This window comes from Crassostrea angulata, chromosome 2 (assembly GCF_025612915.1).
Source record: "Crassostrea angulata isolate pt1a10 chromosome 2, ASM2561291v2, whole genome shotgun sequence".
NCBI classification, from domain to species: Eukaryota; Metazoa; Mollusca; class Bivalvia; order Ostreida; family Ostreidae; genus Magallana; species Magallana angulata.
In genome coordinates this window covers 67,796,117-67,820,202 of record NC_069112.1, presented here as the reverse complement: position 1 = coordinate 67,820,202, position 24,086 = coordinate 67,796,117, and the positions used below count along the sequence as shown (strand labels likewise).

The 24,086-nt window shown below is 34.7% G+C and overlaps 2 protein-coding genes, 1 long non-coding RNA gene and 1 pseudogene across 4 annotated transcripts; 2 read left to right on the top strand and 2 right to left on the bottom strand.

Annotated features, from left to right (window-relative positions):
• LOC128174768 (uncharacterized) overlaps window positions 1-24,086 on the bottom strand; it is a 264,137-nt pseudogene that overhangs the window by 43,640 nt on the left and 196,411 nt on the right.
• LOC128173546 (uncharacterized) lies at window positions 5,340-10,522 on the top strand. The gene is made up of 4 exons (XM_052839253.1): window positions 5,340-5,744; window positions 7,463-7,559; window positions 9,424-9,669; window positions 9,935-10,522. Exons 1-4 carry the CDS (start codon window positions 5,445-5,447, stop codon window positions 10,147-10,149), a joined length of 858 nt encoding a protein of 285 aa, XP_052695213.1. The 5' UTR covers window positions 5,340-5,444; the 3' UTR covers window positions 10,150-10,522.
• LOC128173604 (uncharacterized) lies at window positions 15,400-16,941 on the bottom strand. 2 transcript variants are annotated; one of them, XR_008242524.1, is made up of 5 exons: window positions 16,861-16,941; window positions 16,727-16,771; window positions 16,112-16,538; window positions 15,705-15,825; window positions 15,400-15,558 (listed from the first exon to the last, which is right to left on the bottom strand). It is a non-coding gene; the product is annotated as an uncharacterized LOC128173604 (long non-coding RNA). The 2 variants fall into 2 exon arrangements; XR_008242525.1 differs by having other exon boundaries at window positions 15,406-15,558; window positions 16,355-16,538.
• LOC128173533 (uncharacterized) lies at window positions 18,152-22,740 on the top strand. The gene is made up of 2 exons (XM_052839236.1): window positions 18,152-18,251; window positions 18,942-22,740. The coding sequence occupies exon 2, from the start codon at window positions 19,016-19,018 to the stop codon at window positions 20,636-20,638; it is 1,623 nt and encodes a 540-aa protein (XP_052695196.1). The 5' UTR covers window positions 18,152-18,251; window positions 18,942-19,015; the 3' UTR covers window positions 20,639-22,740.

The following is a 24,086-nucleotide window of genomic DNA, read 5'->3' as shown; positions in this document are numbered from 1 at the left end:
TATAATTGCTTATAGTGTTTTTATTTTTAAACTGCATGCAGTTGATATAAAAATTTAAAGCGTTTTATAAACTATTATATTTGATAAAACATTTAGTAATTAACTTTTAACAGTATATGTTTAGTTTTATTCCGTTCTGTTCTCTTTGGGTTAATAAAAAGTCATATCAGCATTTATGTTGTTTTCCTTTTTAATTGCATTGTCGGATTTTTTGGCTATAACAATATCAAATTTTTTTTCGACAGAAACCAATTATTTTAGAGAGTTATAGACTTTTGCCTATTTACACCTGTAAAATCGGTCTCCTTTCAACTTTAAAAACATTGAAAGTAAATAGAAATAATTTCATATTGCCCCCCCCCCCCCCCCCCCCAATTTTTGGGTTTATTTTGCCCACAAGTTATGCATCGATTGTAAACAAAACAAACTAAGAAATAATAGTGAGCAATATATTAATTATCATTTGAAAAAAAAAACCAAAATGCCTCTATTAAAACCGTTCTCAAAGTCGTACAATTATCCCCGCTTCGACGTCAGGTGTGAGATTGTAATTAGGCGAAATAACGCGATATCTTTTTCAAACAGCCAAAACAAACGTTGTATCAGTTGAAACACTTATCATTGATGACGTTTCTATAATAAGTGCCAAAAATTACAAGTCCAATATTTATCTAAAGATGTCCGAAAATTAAACAAAATCTTTGGTTGTATAAAGTAATATAAGTTAGTGATTTTAATCAACTTTCTCTCGTTTCGAATGAACTGTATGGCGATCCAGGCAAACATTGTATCATGTTGTCATGGTTTAATGAGTACTTTCCCCATAAAACTAATTTAAATGTAATTCAAACATTTAAAGAGAAAAAACTTTTGGCCATACAAGTCAGAAATATATTATTTGTAAATGTATTAATTAGGAGAACAAAGTTTATTTTCTGGCTGATCCTTTTCAATATTTGAGTTCTTTTTTTTTGTTTTTTCCCTTTGCCAAAAGAAACAATGTCACTTCATCAACCCCCCCCCCCCCCCCTTTCTTAGGCTCGTGCAAGAAATCATCAAGGCCCAATCCAGCAACTCTATTAAGCATTAATTTTCTTTTTAAATCGGATAACGATGATAATGTTACCAATATTGTATGAAAATATCGTAAACTGCCCTTTACGTACAAAAGCAGAAACAAAATGTTTTAGGAATGACTCGAGAAATATGTTTTTTAAGCAAAACAAGCTCCTGCAGAACAATTAGAGCACGATGCGCATTATATTCTTTATTTAAGTGTATTCTGGACATGTAAGTATGGAAGCGTATCTACAAATACAACAATCATTTCCATTCTTGAAGCTGCACATTAAATATCCAAAACATGGTATAAAACAAAAGTTTCAACTATCAAATCATTTTTGCAGGCCGGTTTTCAATACGAAGAATATGTTGTTCAATAAATTGATAGTGAACGCTGCAGCTACGACGATAACATTCAATTAGCACAGATGTGTTCAAAATCTGTATAGATAGGACAGTCAAATTAGATCGGGCGTGGTGTGATGTGAGCATACAGGACACAAACCACAATTATTTTCCCTCTTATTCCTTTATACAACAACAAATCATATCAAAAATTCCACCAGCTCAAATAAGTTCAAATATAGCATACCTATAGAATGACACTAGTCCAACAATATTTTTAAACTACAGGACAATCAATCTAGAGGGGACTGAGATATGGCTCCTAAAATAACCACTACCATGAAAAATCCACTTTCACTTTGGAATATGTGTGAATATTGGCCTCTTTACACACTTTCTACTGCGCCATTAAAGATAATTTTTCTGAATTTTTTCCTGCCTGTATTTTTTTCAAACCTGCTTCTTTCCATCCATGCCATAAAAGGAACCAAATTTGCCCATTTACCACCCCTTGGAATTTTTGAAATAATACATACATTTTTAGAATGGAACTACTTGCGTGGTCAATGAGCACGGGGTAAAAATATTGGTATGTGACCTAAAAATTACACAATTTTCTTTTATTTTTATGAAACTTGGTAGGTAGATACTTATACCCATAATACACCTCCCTCTGAAATTTGGCGGGAATTGTGTATTCTGCATCAGAGTTATAGGCCTTTGGCCTTTGAAATCTGGTCCAGGAAGGCTGAAATAACGTGCAAAATCTAGCATGTTACACACAATATTCGATTTATTTTTTGTTGTATTGGGAAATTATATATATATATATATATATATATATATATATATATATATATATATATATATATATATGTATTTCAAGTTTGAAAAGAATGTTTAGAATTAAAAAGATTTCTGGACCCAGAATAAACAAAACCTTATTGTATCATATTCATTTGCAAAATGTATATCTCCGGGCTTGCGCGGGATAACCTCTAGTATTTACAAAAATAACGTAAACACGCAGATGTATTGATTCAATTATAAAACCAATTGTGTCTCTAGATCACTTATCACTATGTATTATGTAAATCATTGAAAGGCATTTACTTTTAAGTGCCTTTGTTCAACCACAGAAAATGTATAATGACTAGACTTTAATAGAAACGACACATTTTTCTGTGTATTTATCAAATATTCTTTTTACCTTTTAATGCTTACTAGCGAAGGGAAGTGAAGCTCAAAAAATTAAAAGCATCAGGTTTTGAGCTTCAATTGACAAGGACTGATAATACTAAAATATTAATTGCCTTTAACTTTTTATACTGATGTTTTTCGGCTTGCATCAACTCTTGATGTGATCGAAGAATTTGACATATGGCAACTGTGGTGCTTTTAAAGCTTTTTTCAATATGTTTAAATTGTGTGTCATGTAAGTATAGTACCAAAAAGTTCGAAAAGAATTAACAGAAATCATGCAGAATTATTTTGACTGACACAAACATTTTGACTTTTTTTTAGTACTGCCAATGAAGTTTTGAAATAAAAACAATAAAAAATAGATCGAATGTCCTCCGTTTTGCTTTGGGTTTATTTTTGTTTCAGCTTAAACTGTAAAAAATGCAAAATTATATCCATATCATTTTTGTTTTGTTAATATTTTGTGCAGAACAGGAAACTACTTCTTTAATATTTGCTGCAAAAATCGGTGTGAGTTTAATCGCATGATATTTCAGTATTAGCTATTTATAATGAAAAGTAGCTAAATTTTCCAGTAATTATAGTCAAATTAGTTGTTATATAAATACCAAAGGCAGCATTTTATAATGAAATTAAATTTTTGAAATTCACTTACAGAAACACAATTTGGCATTGTAGACATTGAATGAAAGTACATCTATAATGAACAGTTATTTCAAGTTATCTTTTTATTGTCATAAACAGTCACTTTTCTATCTTTTAATATTCTGTTGGATCTTTGTCACCGTAATAAGATTTTGCGAATTCTGCGACGTCCCTCCGGCTTTTGAATTTGGCATTTTTGGCAAAATATTGCATATAGGGTACCCTCATTGTACGGATAACTCCCCCTACAGTTTGCAAGATAGGAAGTTGTTCTTTTGTAGATCAATTGTAAATATATTAGAGGTGTGCATATTGTTAGAATTTGGATTTCTGATAATTTATGAAAAAAATACCAGCTTTTAAACTATTTTTGCAAAAAATTGCATATACTGTGGTTCCATTAATATTCGAGGGTATCAATTTTTGTGGAAAATGTGAAAATCACAGTTTCAAGGATACGTAAATTCGTGGCCAATGATCCTATCAATACAAAATGTAAATAGAAACTGCACCTCAATGAACACTTAATTTCGTTAATCAGCTTAATAATGAAATCCATAAACATTGGTATTCAACGAATATTGATGAAACCACAGTAGGATACCCTCATTGTACGGATAACTCCTCTTACAGTTTTCAAGATAGGAAAATGGTCTTATGCAGATCAATTGAACTTATATCGGAAGTGTGCATATTGGAAGGATTTTTATTTCTGATAATTCATGAAAAATATACCAGCTTTTGAACTTAGTCATTTTTTTTTGGCAAAATATTGCATAAAGGGTACTCCATTTCACTGGATACGGTAGATAGTGTTTATCAATTCCGGGTTGACATGGATTTTGGATACAGTTCATATAAAAAAAAACACGGTTTGCTGTCACATTGACAGCTTCTCACTAAATGTTTTCAATTTTTCCGGACATCGTCCTTGAATGTTTAGTAACTTGCAGGAAAACTTGGTGAAATCTGTGTCACATTTGGAAAATTAAAACAAACTGTGATTTGTTTGACAGTTGAATGAGAAAAAAAATCACGTCTATTCACCGATGAATATGTAGATTGAATATTGTCATAGTTGTTCGTTGATTCTAAACTAAAGACGACTAAACACAAAAATATAATAAAGATATTACTTCATAGGCTTGAAGTCAGGAGTGAACGATATTCTTCAATTTCTTTTTTGAATCATTTAATGAGTTTTTTTTTTCATTGTTAAAATGGTTAATTGATATTACTGATTTGACTTTATTGTAAAAAAAAAAAAAACTCATTTAGATTTAAAACTAACATAAATAATTGTCATTTAAAAAAGGCAGTATATCATGAATGCTTATTGAACTCTGATTTTTAATACATCCGCGTATCTTTAAGGTTGGGTTGGGGGTTATTCAAATTTCTTCAATTTTCCTTTAAAAAAATTCTGATTCTGCGTTGGTAAAAATAAATTCGCCGAAAAATAGTAGCTTGTTCTTTTGTAAGAAATAAGCGGGAATGCAAAACACAAAAACAAAATTTAAAAAATCCAGGTTTTGGTATCAACTATGGACTTAGAAAGAATCAAAGTTTCAGTTATCTTTTACAGATCATTTAAATACATGTACTAGATGCAGTGGGTAACAGAACAATGCAACGTTTGTCAAAATCTCGTACAGTAGGGTGCAGTGCTGGTCAGTGGGTAGGAACAGTGCTGTCCAGTAGAGTACAGTGCCTCTGTACAATGAATTAACAGAGGGGAACAGTCATTGTACCGAAGATGGCAACGAAATACCAACAGGTTTTTAATTCAGAAGTTAAAAGAGCAGCTATAAAGGAAATTGATTTTAAATGGTTAAAAAATATCATAAAGAACGAAGTAACATGAAAAACTATATCACATTCTATTTATGACGTAATCATTCTTTGAACTGGGCTTCTGGTCGACTACTTCCTGATCTAAAATTTCAATGATTCCATTGTTCAAAGACGACTATTCTGGAGAATCTTTTATTATATATTATTGATTTCTTTAAAAGCTTTTCGAGGAAAATTCATTGTTAGAAATTCATTTTTAATTTATGTTTTTGCAGCTATAAAGAATTACGTAATAGGCTGCTGGTATATATAACAAAGTGTAATTGTTTCAGCAAAGCAAAGAAAAACTAAAGGCAATCATTTAACTCTATACACAAGTTTGAAAAAAACACAGAATGGTCCACCTTTTGATTGGTAAATATTTGAATGAAGTGACATTTACAACAGTACTCCTGTGTGTTGTATCTTTGTACGAGGGAGTGACATCTACGGTTGTTCCCGGTGAGAGGTATCGTGGTCCCGTTGTCCGAGTGTTGGAGATCATTGGACAACAGCAGTGTGTCCGGGAATGTAGACACAGGCCCAAGCTGTGTCGGGGAGTCAACTACCGGAAAGAGGATTTGTTGTGTGAACTCGTGTCGTCCATCGACAAAACGGAAACCAATCCCGACTATGTTAGAATTGAACTCAATCAGGTATTGTCTTATCTCTTCTGTTTTTGACTGGTCATTTATACGTAAGAAATGCTCATAACACGAGTTATCAATAACATTATATTGAAGATCATACATTTTTAATATTGCTTGTTTTATTATACGTCCTTAGGAATTTAAGTTTGGTAGAAAAAGTGGCTCCTCATTTTTTAGGGGGAATAATAAATAATTGTTGTAAAAAATATTCAAGAGAATGATTTGGTCAAAACAGCTGTATCTTGTGTGTAAGAACTCTCAGATAGTTTAGAGGCTAGTTTGTTCAAATCAAAGCGTTTTAGATATCCGTTAATAATTTTTCTCTAATTTGAACATAATGTAATAAGTAATAAGAACAGTTATGTATATATTGAGTGAGAAATATAACTATCATAGAAATGAATGAAGTTAAGAAACGCTATTTTGCAAAGTAAAAATAAAAAACGAAATTTCTAAGGGTTAAAATGCACTGATTAACCAAAATCCCAGGTACGCTTTGTTACACCTCCAATTTAAGACCTACATATCATTTAATATTTATTCGTTTGATGAGATATCGGCGCTTCTGATTGGTCGAAAAATTTCTTTGATACCTGCATCAAAAAATTTTCGCCGGATCTACTTTTCTCAACTGTTCTGATTTAACACTATTCATAGAATGAGAATTTCTAAGATAAACACTGTCAACAAAATGTAAAGTTGTGTCTGTTTTATTGTCAGCAAACAAAATACAACTTTATAAACATAAAAACTTGAAATTTTAACCTTCAAAAATAAACACAACACAATATCTTATTCACGAAATAGAAAATTAAGCGTCTTCTCACGATTTCGTCTGCTTGAGATCAATCAACATTACTTCGAGGCTGACTGTTCCTTTTCCAGAATAATTATACCGAACATATAGGCCCATACACTTTCACGGTAACACTGCTGTTCAAATTTGGTAACGATGATCGCTTCTCCTTGGATGGTTATGTCCAGTTGAATATTCCAGCGATCTCACATGAAAACCAGTTTTATTACGAATTTTCTGCACAGTGAATAATATCACAAACTATCGCATGTATTTTCTAATCGTTTTCAATTCAGTCGGTTAAGATTTTAACTCACTATTTGTGTTTAATCCATTAAATTCAGTTCAATAGCTCTACATCAGCTGAATCCATTTTGAATATTGTTGCTGTTGTTGTTTTTTGTATTCCTACGCGCCGCTTCATTTACATTATTTAGATTTTTGATCAATGACACTTCACATTTTTTGATTTGAAAATCTTATATTAAATGATAAGAAATGAAGATAATAATTTTTCTATTGATCGACGTATCAAAGAAAAAATTGACCGGAAAACTTTTTCATCAATGCGCTACGCGCATTGAAGAAGTTTTCCGGTCAATTTTTTCTTTGATACGTCGATCAATAGAAAAATTATTATCTTCATTTCTTAAGTACTTTATAATTCATCGCTCGCAAATTGAAGCCAGTAAAACGAGGAATAAATAAATGAAAATTCGTTCTTACTGTTGAGTATTGGTGAGTTTTATCAAGAGCAACATACAATACATTGCAGGAACATCTTTTAATGAAATATATGCAATTGAAAAGCGGAACATTTGTTATTAGAAAAAAAAACAAACCTAACAAACAGTCACATATAATGTAAATGTCTACGTTAACCAAAGTAACGTACATGCTTTTGTAATCAACCGTGACCGTCTTGTAGACTGTAAATGTACCAGAAATGAACCAGGAATGTCTGGCGTGCTCTTCAGATGATCAATGTGTGACGCTGTCCAGTAAGAAAGTCCATTGTATTCGAGGTGGGTTAAATGTCGATTTTTTTTATACAGACAATGCAAATCTGTTCACATAATATAAAATGAAAATGATAAAACAGTGATCCCCATTTCTTAAAATGATCAATATATTTGTTTCATTGATATGATTTTTGCTGCAACACAAAGAATCGGCGCATGCATATATTTTATATCAAGATCAATAAAAACAAATCCCCATTAAGTTAAAAAGAAACATGCATAAGTGTAGCTTATTACAACAAAAAAACAATAGTCACTTTAGTACCATAACCTCTACAAATATTTGCCTACAAAAAATATTTTCAAACAGGACTAAGAGTTTTAGCAAAAAATTAAAAACCGTAATGAAGTGCATGGTTAGCCAAATAATACTTTTCTATTAACAGGTCTATTTGTTTATTTAGAAATTACAAAAAATGTTGAACTTTGTTCATAGAACTTCATAATTCATTTTATTAAATCTATACTACTATGTTAAAATAATAGACTCGTTTTTTTAGACTATTATACCAAGGAATCGGAAGAGTACTGTCTTTTGTTTTATATAGTTTAAACATCACTGGTACATGAAGCTTTAAGATTACCAATTTGTTTTTGTTTTTCTCAACCAAGCTTCACTTATTAATAATCAAAGACGATTCCTTTAAAATATTCGGAAATCATCTGGATTTTTTTTATTTAACAATCTTGCACATGCGCATTACATTTACGCTAAATCACGGGAGGCTCTTTAGTTTATGATTTCACAATATCATATTTGCATGGATAAACTCAGATACGATATTACAAATACATGTATATTTTCATAGAAAAGTTGTCATATATTTAGTTCATCAAAAGAAATACGGGAGATAACTGTCACTCAGTGCATTTAATATGAAAAATCCGCGAGAGTTTCGAATATCAACATGGTGTGTAAATTCGAAGCGAGTAAAAAATGTTGGTTAAAAAGTGTTGAATTCTTCATTAATATGAATTAAATTTATAGGTGAGAGATATTTTCAGCCTCAAAATGGTTTGTTATGAATAATTTAACTGTTATTTTCAATGCAAGTTTGGAGCGAGTCTGCAATTGTTTGCTACATTACGGGCATGTGGGAGGCATTTTAACTGTGGCGATAGCCTGTCCCGAGACACAGTTAGATTATTTAAACTAAGCAGAGTGTAATGAAATAATAACATTAGTGTAGGCTTGAAGCTTGGTTATGTAAATGTCAACAATACGGTGTGTTGATGTTTCTGTTTAGTAAATATCAGATATCATATGCAATGTCAACCCGTGCACGCACGGGTCCAAGTCTAGTGATTAATAACTAAATATGAACAAGCAAATGCAGACTCCATTATCTGGTTATACTTATTTTTATATAACGGGAATTTTTTTTTCTTTGGAATTATTTGCATCTTACTTTAAACCGATTCCAATACATTTACTGTTTCAATAAAATGGAATGTTTGCCTTATTTTTAATTCCTTTAACATTAAACTCTAAAATAATAAGATAATGTGTTCTTGTTGCTTTTATCACACAATCTTAGTGTTGAGTAATAAGCCATGTATACATGTTTTTGAAATTATTGTCTAATTACATTGTTTTTGATCATATATCTGATAAATGTTTTAAAAGCTAAATTTATAATATTTTCAAGTTGATCATTGCTAAAATCTCTCTTTTCTTCGTTAATATTTGTTAGTCAGTTCTACATCATATTCAAAATTACACTTTAAAACAATAAGGTCCTCATTTTTTTAGTACTTTTGAGAAACACTTATCAAAGCCGTTGATTTTTTTATATTAACGGTCAATCTATTGTATTTCCTTTAAATTATCAATATATATCTGCATTTTTTGTAATATTGTTGACAGTTGTTTCCAACCTTGCGTTGCATAAGCCTGCAACACAATCATCAACGCTTACATGGACAGAAGCTGGACTGACTTACTCTGCCAATTTGGCAGTTGATGGCAACAACGGTACAGACCATGCCGTAGACAAGTGTTCCAGCACCGAGGGTGGAGACACAAATCCGTGGTGGCTGGTGGATCTGAAAGCTGTGTATTCCATCACATCTGTCAGAATATTCAATAGAGGAATGGACAAGTGGGGAGAAGGTAAGGGTACAAAGTAACACTGTACAACGAAGTACCGGTATATTCTACAAGTAACGACATCATAAACCGAAGTAGAGTAGTGTAGTACAGCTTTGATCACATCCGTGAAAATAAAACGGGAAAAACCTCTTTATCTCTTACTATTTTACTTTTAGCAAGGAGAAAAAAAAAACAAAATATACAAAGAAAAAAATGGAATTTATGCAGTCTTCTGTATTATTAGTTTACAATTTCACAATAATATATGTGGACTGTTTTTGCTTAGATGTGTCAAACCGGCTGCGGAATGTTACCGTCACTGTAGGGGTGACAGAGTCAGATGTCAACACTTCCTGTGGTTTCTTTGCTGGTCCCGGTACTCTGTCACAGCTGGTGGTCATCGACTGTCCGACATTACCACAGGGGAGATTCGTAAAGATCTCCATAATCACTGAGTTTCTCACTCTATGCGAAGTTGAAGTGTTTGGATACTCTGTCTAATTATAATTGCTGATGTCTTTTATCTAAATGATTCTCTTTCCGACCAATCAATTACTGTGTATTTCTAAATAAACGCAAGCATATTTTAAATCTCGCTTGTTTTATATGTGAGTTGAGTACTAAAGGATTCAGATAAAAATTCAGTGTCGCGATTTTAAATTCCCGCGATTTGAACCAAAAAGACGGGATCGCAAAATTACGTACTCGCATAAAATAAGGAATTCACAGAATGTGTATGTTGAAGTGAGGTTTTTAATATCTTAATGTTCAGTTTTGTGACAAAATTCTATTCATAATTGCTTAAAGTGTTTGTTTTTTTTATAGAACTGCATGCAGTTGATATAAAAAATGTGAAACGTTTTATAAACTATTATATTTGATTAAAAATTTAGTAATTAACTCTGTACAGTATGTGGTACGTTTTATTCTGTTCTGTTCTCTTTGGGTCAATAAAAAAATCAGCATTTATGTTGTTTTCTTTTTTAATTGCATTGTCCGATTTTTTGGCTATAACAGTATTAAATTTTTTCCATAGAAACCAATAACTTTAGAAAGTTATATACTTTTGCCAATTTAAACCTGCAGAATCGGTCTCCTTTCAACTTTAAAGGAAATAGAAATAGTTTCATTTTCGCCCCCCCCCCTAATGTTTGGGTTTATTTTGCCCACAAGGTATGTAACATCAGGTCTCATTGACCCTCTGATATTATTTTTATTATATATAATTTTAATGTAATATATCATTTCTCAAACTTATTCAAAAATAGTTCTTTTTGGTTAAATACCTTTTATTACAATTCTTGACTAAGTCTCTGTTTAACTTGTGTCAAGCGTTAACAATATCTTTAATTCAATAAATAAGACACGATAAGAAGTTAGGTACATATTAACACCATTCGATGCCATGAGGAATTTTGGATAATTTGCTAACAAACAACTTTTACATAATCACATGACAATCAATTAAGAAAGCCTGTTGATGTCCCCTTTACTCAATTACAGATGTAGCAATAATCCAAATTTTAAAAATATATTTGATTAAATAAATGCAAAATCGTAATCATTGTAATTCGGAATTTTTAATTTTGTTCGGCGGTTTCTGTCGTAGCATACCAGACGACAAGTTCGACAATCGCTATGAATAGATTGAATGAATGACAAAGCAGTGATTGGCGGAACTGCGTTCATTATCGATACGTAGACATATTCAACACAACTGGTGTACCACTGTGGGATTGTATTAGGTAAGGATTGATTGGCGATCTTAGGAACACAATGCATGTTAATCCGAGATTCCTCTGACTTGGAACCCTGACCCGACGCCGCTAATTATTTTGGCGTGTGATATGGAGATATGGATAAAAATCAAACAAACTAGTTGTCACTGTATAAAGATATGTCATTTTGCACGTCTCTTTCACCAGAGACATAAATAACGTCTCTGCTTTCATGTAATAGGCCTATCTGCTTTTGGAAATATGATAAAAAAAATTTCTGTAGGCCCAGTGATGCTATTTTTCATGTGTATTTATGAATATATTCATGCAAAACTATCAGAAGTGAAAGCATGTATTAAGGCATATGTGGCATGTTTCTGCTAGGAATAAGGGAAACTGCCCAACCACATATGCAGTAGCCAAATCAAGACTATTACATGTAACTTTGACCAGAATAATAAAATATGACGATCTACAGATGCGTACTATCGATATTAATTGATCGCATGATTGTGAGGGAGATTCAAAGATTTATTCATCCATGTTATTAATAAATTGTAGTGTTTTTGGGGTATTTTTGGTGTGTTTTTTTTGGGTTTTTTTTCTTTTTTTGATGAATGTCGAAACAAATTGTTAACATAATAAAAACAATAATTGACCTATTTTAACCATTATGCATTTGTAAAATAAATACCTGAACAATCGAAAGTTTTCCCGTTTCTTTGCATTATTATTTCCTCAACTTGATCGGTGCAGAGTCTTTTAAAGTTTTCTATGTCATCACATTCTCCATGAATCATTTATTGTTGCACCGTAAAATCTGACTCTAAAACTAGTTGATTGGTTTGACACTCTATCTGAACGATCTGTACATTTACTGGACATACACGTACGTAAGGACAGTTCGCTATGCCCATTATGTTATTACATACACACGGGGGAGTGTCTAGAGACAGACTCATCAATGATTATTAAAATCATTATTAATGACAATTACACGCGGTAGAGATCTATTGAAACCAAAGGTAGAACTAGAATAGTCTGCCACCAAATTTTTACCGGTGTCATTCGACTTTGATATTTGACTTTCAGCAATGTCTATATTATAAACTCAATTTATGACATTTACTCGCATGCCCCTATCACTCAATTAGATAACAATACCCCATTGGTTTCTGTACCTTGATGACCTAAATATTGTTATGGAAAAAGAAAGCTTATTAACCCCTACATCAATGACACTCTGACTTTGCTTTAAAAAAAACACAACCCGACAGTTTGACTAGCAGTTGAAGGAGAGAGAGAGAGAGAGAGAGAGAGAGAGAGAGAGAGAGAAACTCAGAGGTCCCATACACCATTAGACAATCTACTATTGACACCACTTCAATATTTTCAAAGTAAGACATACTTCTATTACAAACTTCTTTTATGATTTAGAGAAAAAAAACGCGGGGGGGGGGGGGGGGGGTACCATTCGGTGTCGTCAACAAAAATCAATAAAACGACTACATTGATTTTTTGTGTAGGGTGGATCCTCCGAATCCCTCTCTTTGTTGTTTACCGTATTCCCCCTCCCCCAGCATTCATGCTCGTTTCGTTCATTATACTTTTTAACCAATCAATTTTTTAGCATAATTCTGTCTTTAAAAAAAACGGATATAAAAATGAAAGTTTTGGAAAAACTTCACCTTATTTCTTAATCGGAATTATTATTACCATGGCAAGGTCAGTAATTTTTTGATTCGTTTTACTTATGACTACAGTATTATTCCTGTTTACTACAGATTAAAGATAATTTTAATTAAAATATTTTAATTCCTGCATTTGCAGCAAGAAAATTGAACTTGTAGAACTTTTACAACAAGCTCTACAATTGTGGACATGTGTCCATGCCCGTAAGTAATGTTTTTTACATAATTAGAGAAAATATTTTTTGCTAATAAACAATCGTTGTTGTTTTAAACAAGTGTTCCCATACTTTATTTAAAAAAAAGTTTGTTCATTTACTTAAATTTCTGTTGACCTTTTTTTAAAGCCACAGCAGCTAGACGAGGTGCAAGAACTTCGTAAACACCCGCACTGTAGGTTTCAATATCTTTTTATATCGTTATTTCAAAATTTCTTCAATTTGACAGTTCGATCATGACTAGATTTTGAGTTTAATGAATAAAAATCATCCTTTTTTTTCATTTAGATCAACACCCATTAATGGTAAAAATGACGGGTCCGTAATCCTAATTTTTTTACATTCTTAATATCAATTATATGAATAACATTAATAATTAAAAATAAAATCTCTTTAAATTCATTAACTTAATACTTTTAAAAGACCCCAAACAACACCCATTGCCCCCAAAAGAGAAAAGTAAGTGTTTTATCAATTAGAATAATTATTTCATTAGGGAAAAGGAGTAGTCTGATATCAAAGCAAATATATCTAACGCGTTCACTATCTATGAATTGTCTCTCTTTTCTCAGTAAACCAAGAAGACTCATCAGGGGAGAAGATGGGTCCTTCTTGTCTCCCATTGGGTTAGATTTCATTTTTTAATTTTTATATCGCTCACAAACCATTTTTAATTCAAAATGTTAAAATTTAAAAAGGTAATTTCAATTATTTCATAAAACTTATATATATCAATATACTGTTGTTTTTTACAGTAGAGAGTCCACCATCTACTTTGACTCGTCGTAGGTTTTAGACTTCTTTATTTCTTTCGGATAGACTATCGATTTTTTTATTCTAACAGAATTCGAGTGAAAAAAAAATCACTAATATTTTTCACTACTATTTTTTTTCTCAGTTCGGAAGTTCTAGCGATTCCGATGTAAGTTTTTTTTTGTATACACTACCTAAATTATTTAAAAAAATATATTATTTCTTAGAATTCGTTCTCGTTTCTAATATTAAACTTCTTTTATTTTATCGCAATGATAGCGACCTCTCCCAGTCTACCGAGGAGACACCAGTGTAACTTCATTCACTTACATGTACATATTGTCTCTAATTTCATAATTGTTTTGGAGGGACGCCTTTTTTATATAACAATTTATATTTCAGATCACAGGAGGACCGCGTGGAAAAAGAAAACGAATCATTGTAAAATTTAAATCTAATAAATTATATATGTGCTCTTTTTTTAAAAGCATGTGTTGGTTTTTTTCCCATGTCATATATTAATTTTTCAATACGAGAAAATTTGATAAACTTTACTAAGAGAGTACTGTAAACATATTATATTTGGTGTGTATGATATTTGGCGGAAAGTAGTTTTTGAACAAGTAGGCGTGGATTTGATTTAGCTTATTCCTGAATATTCCTATTCATTTACATGTGTGCATGACATTTAGCAATGAACTTGATTTAGCGGAAGCTACAATGTACACTACGTCAAAAATTCCAATAAAAATACAAGGGGCCAAATATAATACGTTTACGGTAATTACTCTATAATTTTACGACTTGCGGACATGTCACTGAACAACAGTCATGCGCGGATGTAGAAAGAGGAAGGGGGTGAGTCAAGGATCCCCTGCAAAATTCTATTTTTCTAATATTAAATTACATTATAAAATTTCCAAAAAATATGCCTCGTACACCCGGACAAGTTCAAATAACCGTCAGACTAGCCTACCCCCCATGTCATTCCTTTCTGTTCATATTTAAATAAAAAAAGAAAGTACCGAAACAACGTAAACATTTTTTAATTGTATTAAGCACAGACGTTCAGGGTACATGATAAAAAAGTGTCGAATCTACTCTGTCCGAGCTTTAAAAAATAAATATAAAATATATATATTATTACAAATTAAAAATATAGTTTATCAAAAGACATATTAACGATGTTGGGGGTGGCTGACATTTTATACCATCTTGTTATAATTGATTATGAAAAAATTAAAATTAAAAATAAAATTCGTCATCTTTGAAAAAAAAATGTTAAGACCTTGTTCATGTTATCATGTAAAAAATACATTGCTATTAAAAAAACAGAGATTACCTCTTTGCGGGGCGGAGATTATATCTCCGCGCTTGAGGCGCCCGCGGTGGTTGCTGTGGTAGAGACCTAGCTGGAGGCGCCCGCGGTGGTGGTTGTGGCAGAGACCTAGCTTGGGGTGGCGGTCGTGGCGTTGGCCTTTTGGTGCCTGCCCGGGGCTGTGGGACGGTCACTGGACGGGTTTCCATTTCAAACTATGTATAAAACAAAAGACAAAAGTATGTTTCTATGCTGCAAAAATTTTACTGGGAAACTTTACATGCAGACTGAATTTAATATGACTCAGAATAAATGATTTAAGATTTTCAAAAATATTAATATAAAACAAATAAGTACACACACGTTCTTTTGGAACTGTTTCCAACGTCTTCCTCCTAACTCGGGCGCAACGACTATGGAACTTCTTCATTCTCACCCGAACAGGAGGGCCAGCGCAATCGATACAATACTGATCTCTAAAGCTGTAATTAAAAAACAATGACATTTGATATATTTTCTTGTTGAAACCAATACAGTAATGTATTTTAGTATTATAAGAATATCAATACACTTTTTTTAATCGTTGAGTGACTTATGTCTTACATACACAAAACTTTCAGTGTCAGGTATTAACATATCATGTGAAAAAGGAAAATTTTTTGAACAGGTATAATTATAACATGATGGAATTAATTGAAAGAATAAAACCATGCAAAACTAATTATTAATCAGATAAATATAAGTTTTAAAAAAGATTAACATAATTACTTTGATTACTGAAAGGAATAGTGTTCCTGAAGGTTGATGTCTGGCTGTTAATCTGAGTAGTGGGAAAGAGGATGGGGAGGGGTAGTAGGTGTTCTTACCAAAGTAGTAAGGGGGGGGGGGTCTAGCACAAGTAGTTTTGCGGGTGGGGCGAGGGTAGTATGAGTACTAGCCTGAGTAGTTAGGGGGTGGTAGTGTGTATACTAGACTATGTAGTCTTAAGGGTGTAATAGTGTGTGTGCTGACCTGAGTAGAAAGGACAATGGAACAATGTTCACGAGACTAGGAATAGATTGATGTTTGTGGTTATGCTAGGGGTGAATGCTCAAGTGCATAACAGGGTAGTAACCAGGGGTTGGATTAACACGCGTGTCCGTTCACTGTCAATCGTTTAATATGCTCGTCGAGGTTGAACGATGAGGGATTGTATCTGAAGTAAACGAACAACTAGAAACAATATACATGAGCAAAAATACCAAAGTACTATCCTTCGGCGTTTGTAATGAAAATAACAAGAAAAAAACAAAAAAACAAGAAAACAAATAAAACGAATAAATAACAAGAACACAAATAAATAACAATGTCAATACAAAACCAACTCAACAAACAATGACTTACATTCATCGGACTCCTGGTCCCGCATTCTTGGAGTGATAAAATGCACTGAAAATAAAACAGAATCATAAATATTTCATCAAAAAATATATGACCGTATTATCATTTCGAACACATGTAATGCAACCGTTATTTACCTGGCGGGCACACAGCGCGGCCGTTGATTAGTCGGCAGTTAGTATCCATCGAGCAGCCGGTCAGGAAATGAAATTGTCGAAGTTACATTCCTTGTAGTCAGCAGTATTTTACGATATTGCGATTGGTCGAGATTGCTTCAAACTGACAGGGGGCGGTGTTTTCTCACGCAGTAGAGTTCCTCAGGATAAACCACCTGTTAAAGAATGAAAGAAAAGATAGACAGAAAAAACATTCCTTGTAGCTAGCAGTATTTTCTACAATATTACAATTGGTCGAGATTGCTTCAAACTGACAGAAGGTGGAGTTTTCTCACGCAACAGTATCCCTTAGGTTAAAACATGATAGAGAATGAAAGAAAAAGATAGATAGAAAAATATTCACGTTTAGGCATCTTTACTCAGACATTTACGTTCAGGTATCTAACTCAAGTGACAACGAGATTTAAATCTACCCAATCTCCGTATCATTACTCAAACAACACCGATATTCAAATCTAGCCGATCTCCCTTCATAGTTTTATCAAAGTGTCATTTTGACCCTCAAATATATTTTTCTATTTTTGCTCATTTCAAAATGTATTTTATATTTTTAATTATATTGACCAGATAAGATATATTATTTGCAAATCGTGTCAACGCAGATTTACATAGAGAAAAAGCCTTAAGCCATTCGACAGTATTTTTCGTAAAAAGTTGTGAAATCAATTAGTGCCATTTTAAGTAATCAAAAGTAAGTTATTTAGTTTCATCTGTCGAAGGATTCCTGTTTTCTTAATTACGTAATAGTCATTGTAATGCAAAGCCCTCGTGTCAATCCGTTTCTTTGATGTCGAGAATGAGTTAATCTTCTCTCACGGCTTTTTAGGAACAATTAATGGCAAGAATAACTCAACACCAGGACAGGGGACGCTATAGGGTTTTTGTCCGATCACTTTTGCGACGGACATCAACCAATAAACATATAATTTTACATTGTCTCCTGTCCTGTGTTTCAGGTATGTAGATTTTATTTGTTCTTTGTATTTTTAATTTTTATCACATTTATAGAAAACTGGTTATGCTGCTGAACTTTTTAGTAATGATTTAATATCATCAAATTGTGTCATGAGAATTTTGCATTTAGCTGTATTATTTTTAAATTACCAGTAAGGTTTATCTCACTTAGGTAATGTGTAAGAATCAAGTAACAACATTTTTCTATTTAGCTTACTCTATATATTTTTGATTAGAAACTGATTTTTAAGTTTAAGCACTTTTCGGATATTGTATATCCGCCATATACAGGTTTTACATTTAGTTATGTAAACACTACATTTTGTGCAAACGCGCAGTCCATCTTGCTGTTTATCCTATTTATTCATTACAAAAAGAAATATGCAGAAAGTATCAATGTAAGTGATCTTGTCCTGTGATACTGAACATCTGATCAGGCTTTACTTGTTTTATGTTGATTGTAAGTTAAGGTATAATTTAGTACTTGTGCACTCATGCTCAATGTTTAGATAATGCGAGTTAAGATAATAGATGTGTTAAGCTTAACCATAGTCAGTGTTTGTATATAGTAGATTAGGTTTTGCAATGATGTTTGTCATCTTTGTTAGCTCCCCCTTTTTGGATAAATCCGGAAGTTAGGGTTTTGTATTGTTGCTCTCTGTAAGCAAGCCCCCCCCCTTTCTGTGTGAAACCGGAAGTCACTATCATCCGAGTTGTAAACAATCACACGTGCATTTTCTATTTTTGGTCTGTTCCTTTCAAGTCCCTCTCTAGCCAAGCAAATATATTATTAGCTAATTTCCCCCATTAGAATGTAATTACACACTTTGAATTTGATCATTTATTTTTATAATAAAGATGTATAGTAGACATATTATTGTACCTGTGTAATGAATTGTGTGTTTATATAATGATGTTTAATTAACACATGAACATGAATCTGTGGCATTGTTATGCACTTTCATTTTGATTTTACAGTGTACCATTGTTTTTATATCTTTTATTATAATTATATTTGACAACACTTTTGCGACGGACATCAACCAATAAACATATAATTTTACATTGTCTCCTGTCCTGTGTTTCAGGTTGAATATTATTAGTTATCACCAGAGCCCCAATCACACGGTGATAAGTTGGTGGAGAATCCGGGTAATCCCGGATGAAAGCAAACAGACCACTGAACTACAACCTGAGGAATAGGACTCCCAGCTTCCTAACCTCACCAGAGGATACAGAGACAGGACAACACTCCCAGTCCAGTACCGCTGAGTCCCAGCAGCAACCAACGTTGGACAACGCTGCTGGCCACCAAGAAACTGGGGCAGACCATCCTCTTGTGGAAACAGAGGAACAGATTCACTTGAGTGAAACCAACCTACCAGCTGAGGACGTGCAGGTTCATTTTAACGAGCCTGCAATCACCGAAGAAGCAGACCCACAAACAGAAAACAGTGAAAACATCCCAGCTGAGGATACAGAGCATCAACACATTGATTCTCGAGACGCAGAGAGAACCGAAGATCAGCAGTTTTCTGAACAACTTTATATCAGTGATAGCATTCCATTAGACTCAATTAACCTAACAAACATGGCTACTATTGCCCAATTATCAAAATTTAATGGCACTGAATCACCATGTATTTGGTTATCCAAGCTCAGTGCGTGGCAGAAGTTCCATAGGATCACTGACAATGCTGTTCTTGACTATATTCCTTGTCTTCTAGAAGGCAGCGCTGGAACCTGGTTTCAGACCATCAACCCAGGACAGTTTCAAAACTTACAAGGGTTCAAGGATCTTTTAAGTGAAAGATTTAAACCATCTGCGCACAAGACTGCCATGCTTAGTATAAAGCAAGAACCCAATGAAACATGTGAACAATATCTTGAGAGGGCAGAACGACTGGCCTTGGCTCATCATGATCTCGACGAAGCCTACAAGGTCCAGTTTATTGCAAATGGACTTAACACAAACCTAAGAGGGCGTGTTCTGGCCAGGGAACCTCAGACTTTTCAAGCGCTGCGTAAAGACATTTCCCTGGTCCAACTTGAACTAGGATGTGACCAGCATGTGTCCTTTATGACTCCCAACACCTCGTTTGACATGACTGAACTAAGTAGGTCGATAAATAGCCACATAGAGCAAACAGTCTCCACTCAGATCAACGCCTTAGCAGACCGTCTTCAAGAGGCTCAACACTTTGATCGACGCAGAGAGGAAGAAAGACGAGATCAATACCGCGACAATTCCAGAGGTCAACATGAACGGTACCGAGACACTTACAGAGGTCAACATAAACAGTACCGAGATGATTCCAGAGGTCGACATGAACAGTACCGAGATGATTCCAGAGATCGACACAATCAGTACAGTGACACTTCCAGAGGTGGTTACAAATCCCCTTACCGTGACCACTCCAGAGGACGTGATGGCTCCCGACGCAGAAGTTTTGAACCCAGGGAAGATTTCAGGGACTTCAGCAGTGATCGGTCTAGAAACTCAAACTTTCGCCACAACAATTCACCACGAAACCGGAATCGACGAGACTCGACTCCAGGCCGACACCCAGAAAGGAGACGCATGAATGAGGGAGAGAGCTCCATGTGCGCTGGTTGTGGTAAGTCATGCCAAATTAGAAGTTCATGCCCTGCATTTAACACTAGATGTTACAACTGTAAAAAGTTTCACCACTTTAGCCGCATGTGCACTAAACCTTTCACAAACACCAAACCTCACAACAAAAATTCCTTCAAACAACAACATAACCACTCTTTACGAAGATAGGGATTCGCGCCTATCCTCAAAAAGGATAGGCAGCATCACTCTGACCATCACACTAACCACAACCCTAACCACCATTCCACTACTAATGCTTCCTCTTCCCAGTCCAAACCCTCAACTAACAAACAGTTACCAACTAGTGCTAACAAAACTCAAAACCCTCCATCAAAACGACATTCAACATCTCCATCGTCAAGAAATGTCAACCTCATCATCCCAGTCGAAAAGAATACAGTCAATGTGACTATTTACAGAAGACATTTCAGAGCTTTGGTAGACACCGGTGCAAGTATTTCCTGTATTAGTGCTCAACTCCTAACAAAACTTGGTATTACCCGAGGCCAACTAAATATTTCCAACATTAAAGATGCAGTCGCTGTTGGAGGTGAACGACATGCAAGCCTTGGTGCTATAACTCTTCCTGTGTCATTCAATGGACCCATCATTAACCATAAATTCCATGTGTTTCAATCCTTTCACCAACCTCTAATTCTTGGATTGGACTTTCTTCAAGCAAATGATGGAATTTTCAATGCAGAAAACAACACTCTTTATGTGCGTGACTCAGAAGATACAGCATTTGCCATCGACACCAACACTGGACTTGCACGAGTTTCAAAATTTACCATAATTCCAAAACAGTCTGTAACTTTACTTCCAGTGTTCCTATCAAATGTGCCCAAAGATTCATGTGTACTTCTCGAACCAAACCCAAAATTACCACCACTGCGACTTGCAGGTGCTAAATGTATAGTTGACACTAAAGACAACAAAGCCTTTATTCAAGTCATCAACCCAACAACAAAACGAGTCAGAATCAATGCAACTACAGTGATCGCATCAGCAACAATCGTCGATCCAGCCACTGTGTTCACCATGGAGACTTCTGAAGATAACCAGACCATCTCTCCTAATACAAGTAATGAACCACTGAACTTTGACCTCAACAATGCTGACCTATCAGATGAACAAAAACAGTTACTTCTGACATTTCTAAATAATCACCGTTCTGTGTTTGCAACTGATTTAAAAGAACTTGGCCAAGCCAATACACAACCACACAGGATAGAAACCGGTGATGCGTTACCAATTCGGCAAAGGTTCTATAGACAGTCACCTCAAACAAATGCCGAAATGAATCGCCAACTCCAAGAAATGCTAGACACTGACATAATTGAGGAATCCGACTCCATGTGGCAAAGCCCTGTTGTCATGGTGAAGAAAAAGAACGGCCAACTTCGCTTCGCTGTGGACTACCGAAAACTCAATGCAGTCACCAAGCAATTTACTTTCCCTCTGCCTCGTCTAGAGGATGTGTTTGACACTATCGGTACCACACAGGCTAAATTTTTCTCCACCTTGGATCTTGCTTCAGGATTCTGGCAAATACCCATGGATGAAGAAACCAAACACAAATCTGCCTTTGTAACCCCCACTGGTGTGTACCAATGGAAGAGGATGCCCTTTGGTCTCGTAAACGCACCTGCCAGCTTCCAAGCGCTGATGACTCACGTTCTAAGAGGACTCAATTGGAAGACATGCCTGGTGTATGTAGATGACATCCTTGTCTTCTCCAACTCCTTTAAGGACCATCTTAAACACCTAGATGAAATCTTCAGACGACTCCAATCAGCTGGCCTTACACTGAAACCAAGTAAATGTTACTTCGCTCTTCCAGAGGTGAAATACCTTGGACATGTTTTGACAAAAGATGGTATTAAAGCAGATGTGTCAAAAACTGATGCTGTCCAATCATTTCCCACTCCAAAGAACCAAAAAGAGCTAAGATCATTTCTGGGACTTTGTAATTATTACAGAAGATTTGTGAAAGGTTACAGTAAAATTACAAGCCCACTCACAGTATTGCTCTCCAAAGACGAGGAATTCTTATGGACAGACAAATGCCAGACTGCCTTTGACCGACTAAAAACTGCCTTAACCACACCACCTGTATTGGCCTACCCAGACCACACACGGCAGTTTACCCTGACTACAGATGCATCTGGAACAGCCATAGGATACATTCTTGGGCAAAAAGACATAAATGGACGAGAAAGAGTCATCGCGTATGGTGGACGTTCTCTAAACAGACATGAGAGAAAATATCCAATCTCAGAACGTGAAGGACTCGCCATTATCGAAGGGATAAAAGCCTACCATGTTTACTTAGCTGGACGCCCATTCAAAATTTATACAGACCATGCTGCTCTAAAATGGCTCCATAATGTTAAACAGTCAACAGGACGTCTTGCAAGATGGGCAGTACTACTCCAAGGATATTCATACGAAATATTATTCAAAGCAGGAAAGAAAAATGAAGTTGCAGATGCTTTGTCCAGACGTACATATCCTGAAACAAGCAGTCAAGCCCTAGAACCAGAAGACATTATTCCATCACCTGATGTCCAATGTTTTGCTCCTGTAACTGAAGGAAAATCTACTCAAGCAACCTTCTTTTACACCGACTATCAACGACCATTTCCAACAACCATAGATGTAGATACAGTTCACCAAGTAGATACAACTTCCATTGATGAACTTCAAAGCAGTTGTCCAGATTTCGAAGCTTTGTACAATTACTTTAAAAACAAAGAGCTTCCAGAGGACAAGAAAAACCGAGATCGACTTCTTAGCGAGTCGAACTTCTATGTGTTTCTTGATGACGTCTTATACCATTACTATCAGCCAAGATCTAAAAGGGCACGCCATCCAAACAACCATCTGAAACAACTAGCAGTTCCTCGATGCCTCAGAGAGGACGTCATACGCTCCTATCATGACAGTCTTGCTGGAGGAGCACACTTCGGATTTGAACGAACATACCGTGCTATTCAACTCAAGTATTATTGGCCAGGCATGTACCAAAACATAGCAGACTACGTCAGATCCTGCAGAGAATGCCAGCTCGCAAAGAAACCAACACATCATGCACCAGCACCTCTCACCCCTATGCCAATTGAGGACCGATTCTCAAGAATTCATATGGACATTCTTGGACCACTGACAAAAACAACAGAAGGTCACAAATACATTCTTTTGGTTGTGGACTCATTTAGCAAGTGGCCAGAAGCTTTCCCACTCAGAACGCAGGAATCTACAGAAATTGCTAAAGTGCTCTTTAAAGAAATATTTTGTCGGTATGGTGCACCATATACAATTGTCACGGATCGTGGACAGAACTTTATGAGCAAACTGATAACAGCTGTGTGCCAAATATTCCAAGTCACCAGACATTTTACCAGCTCTTATCATCCGCAAACAAATGCCACGTGTGAGAGGATGAACAGTACCATTGCACAGTGTTTGCGTACATACGTTAACAAAGACCAAACAAATTGGCATGACATTTTACCTGGAATTCTAATGGCAATCCGAATGAGTCCATCCACACAATCATCAGACCTAGCGCCCTACCACATTTTATTTGGCAAAGAGATGTACTTACCATTTG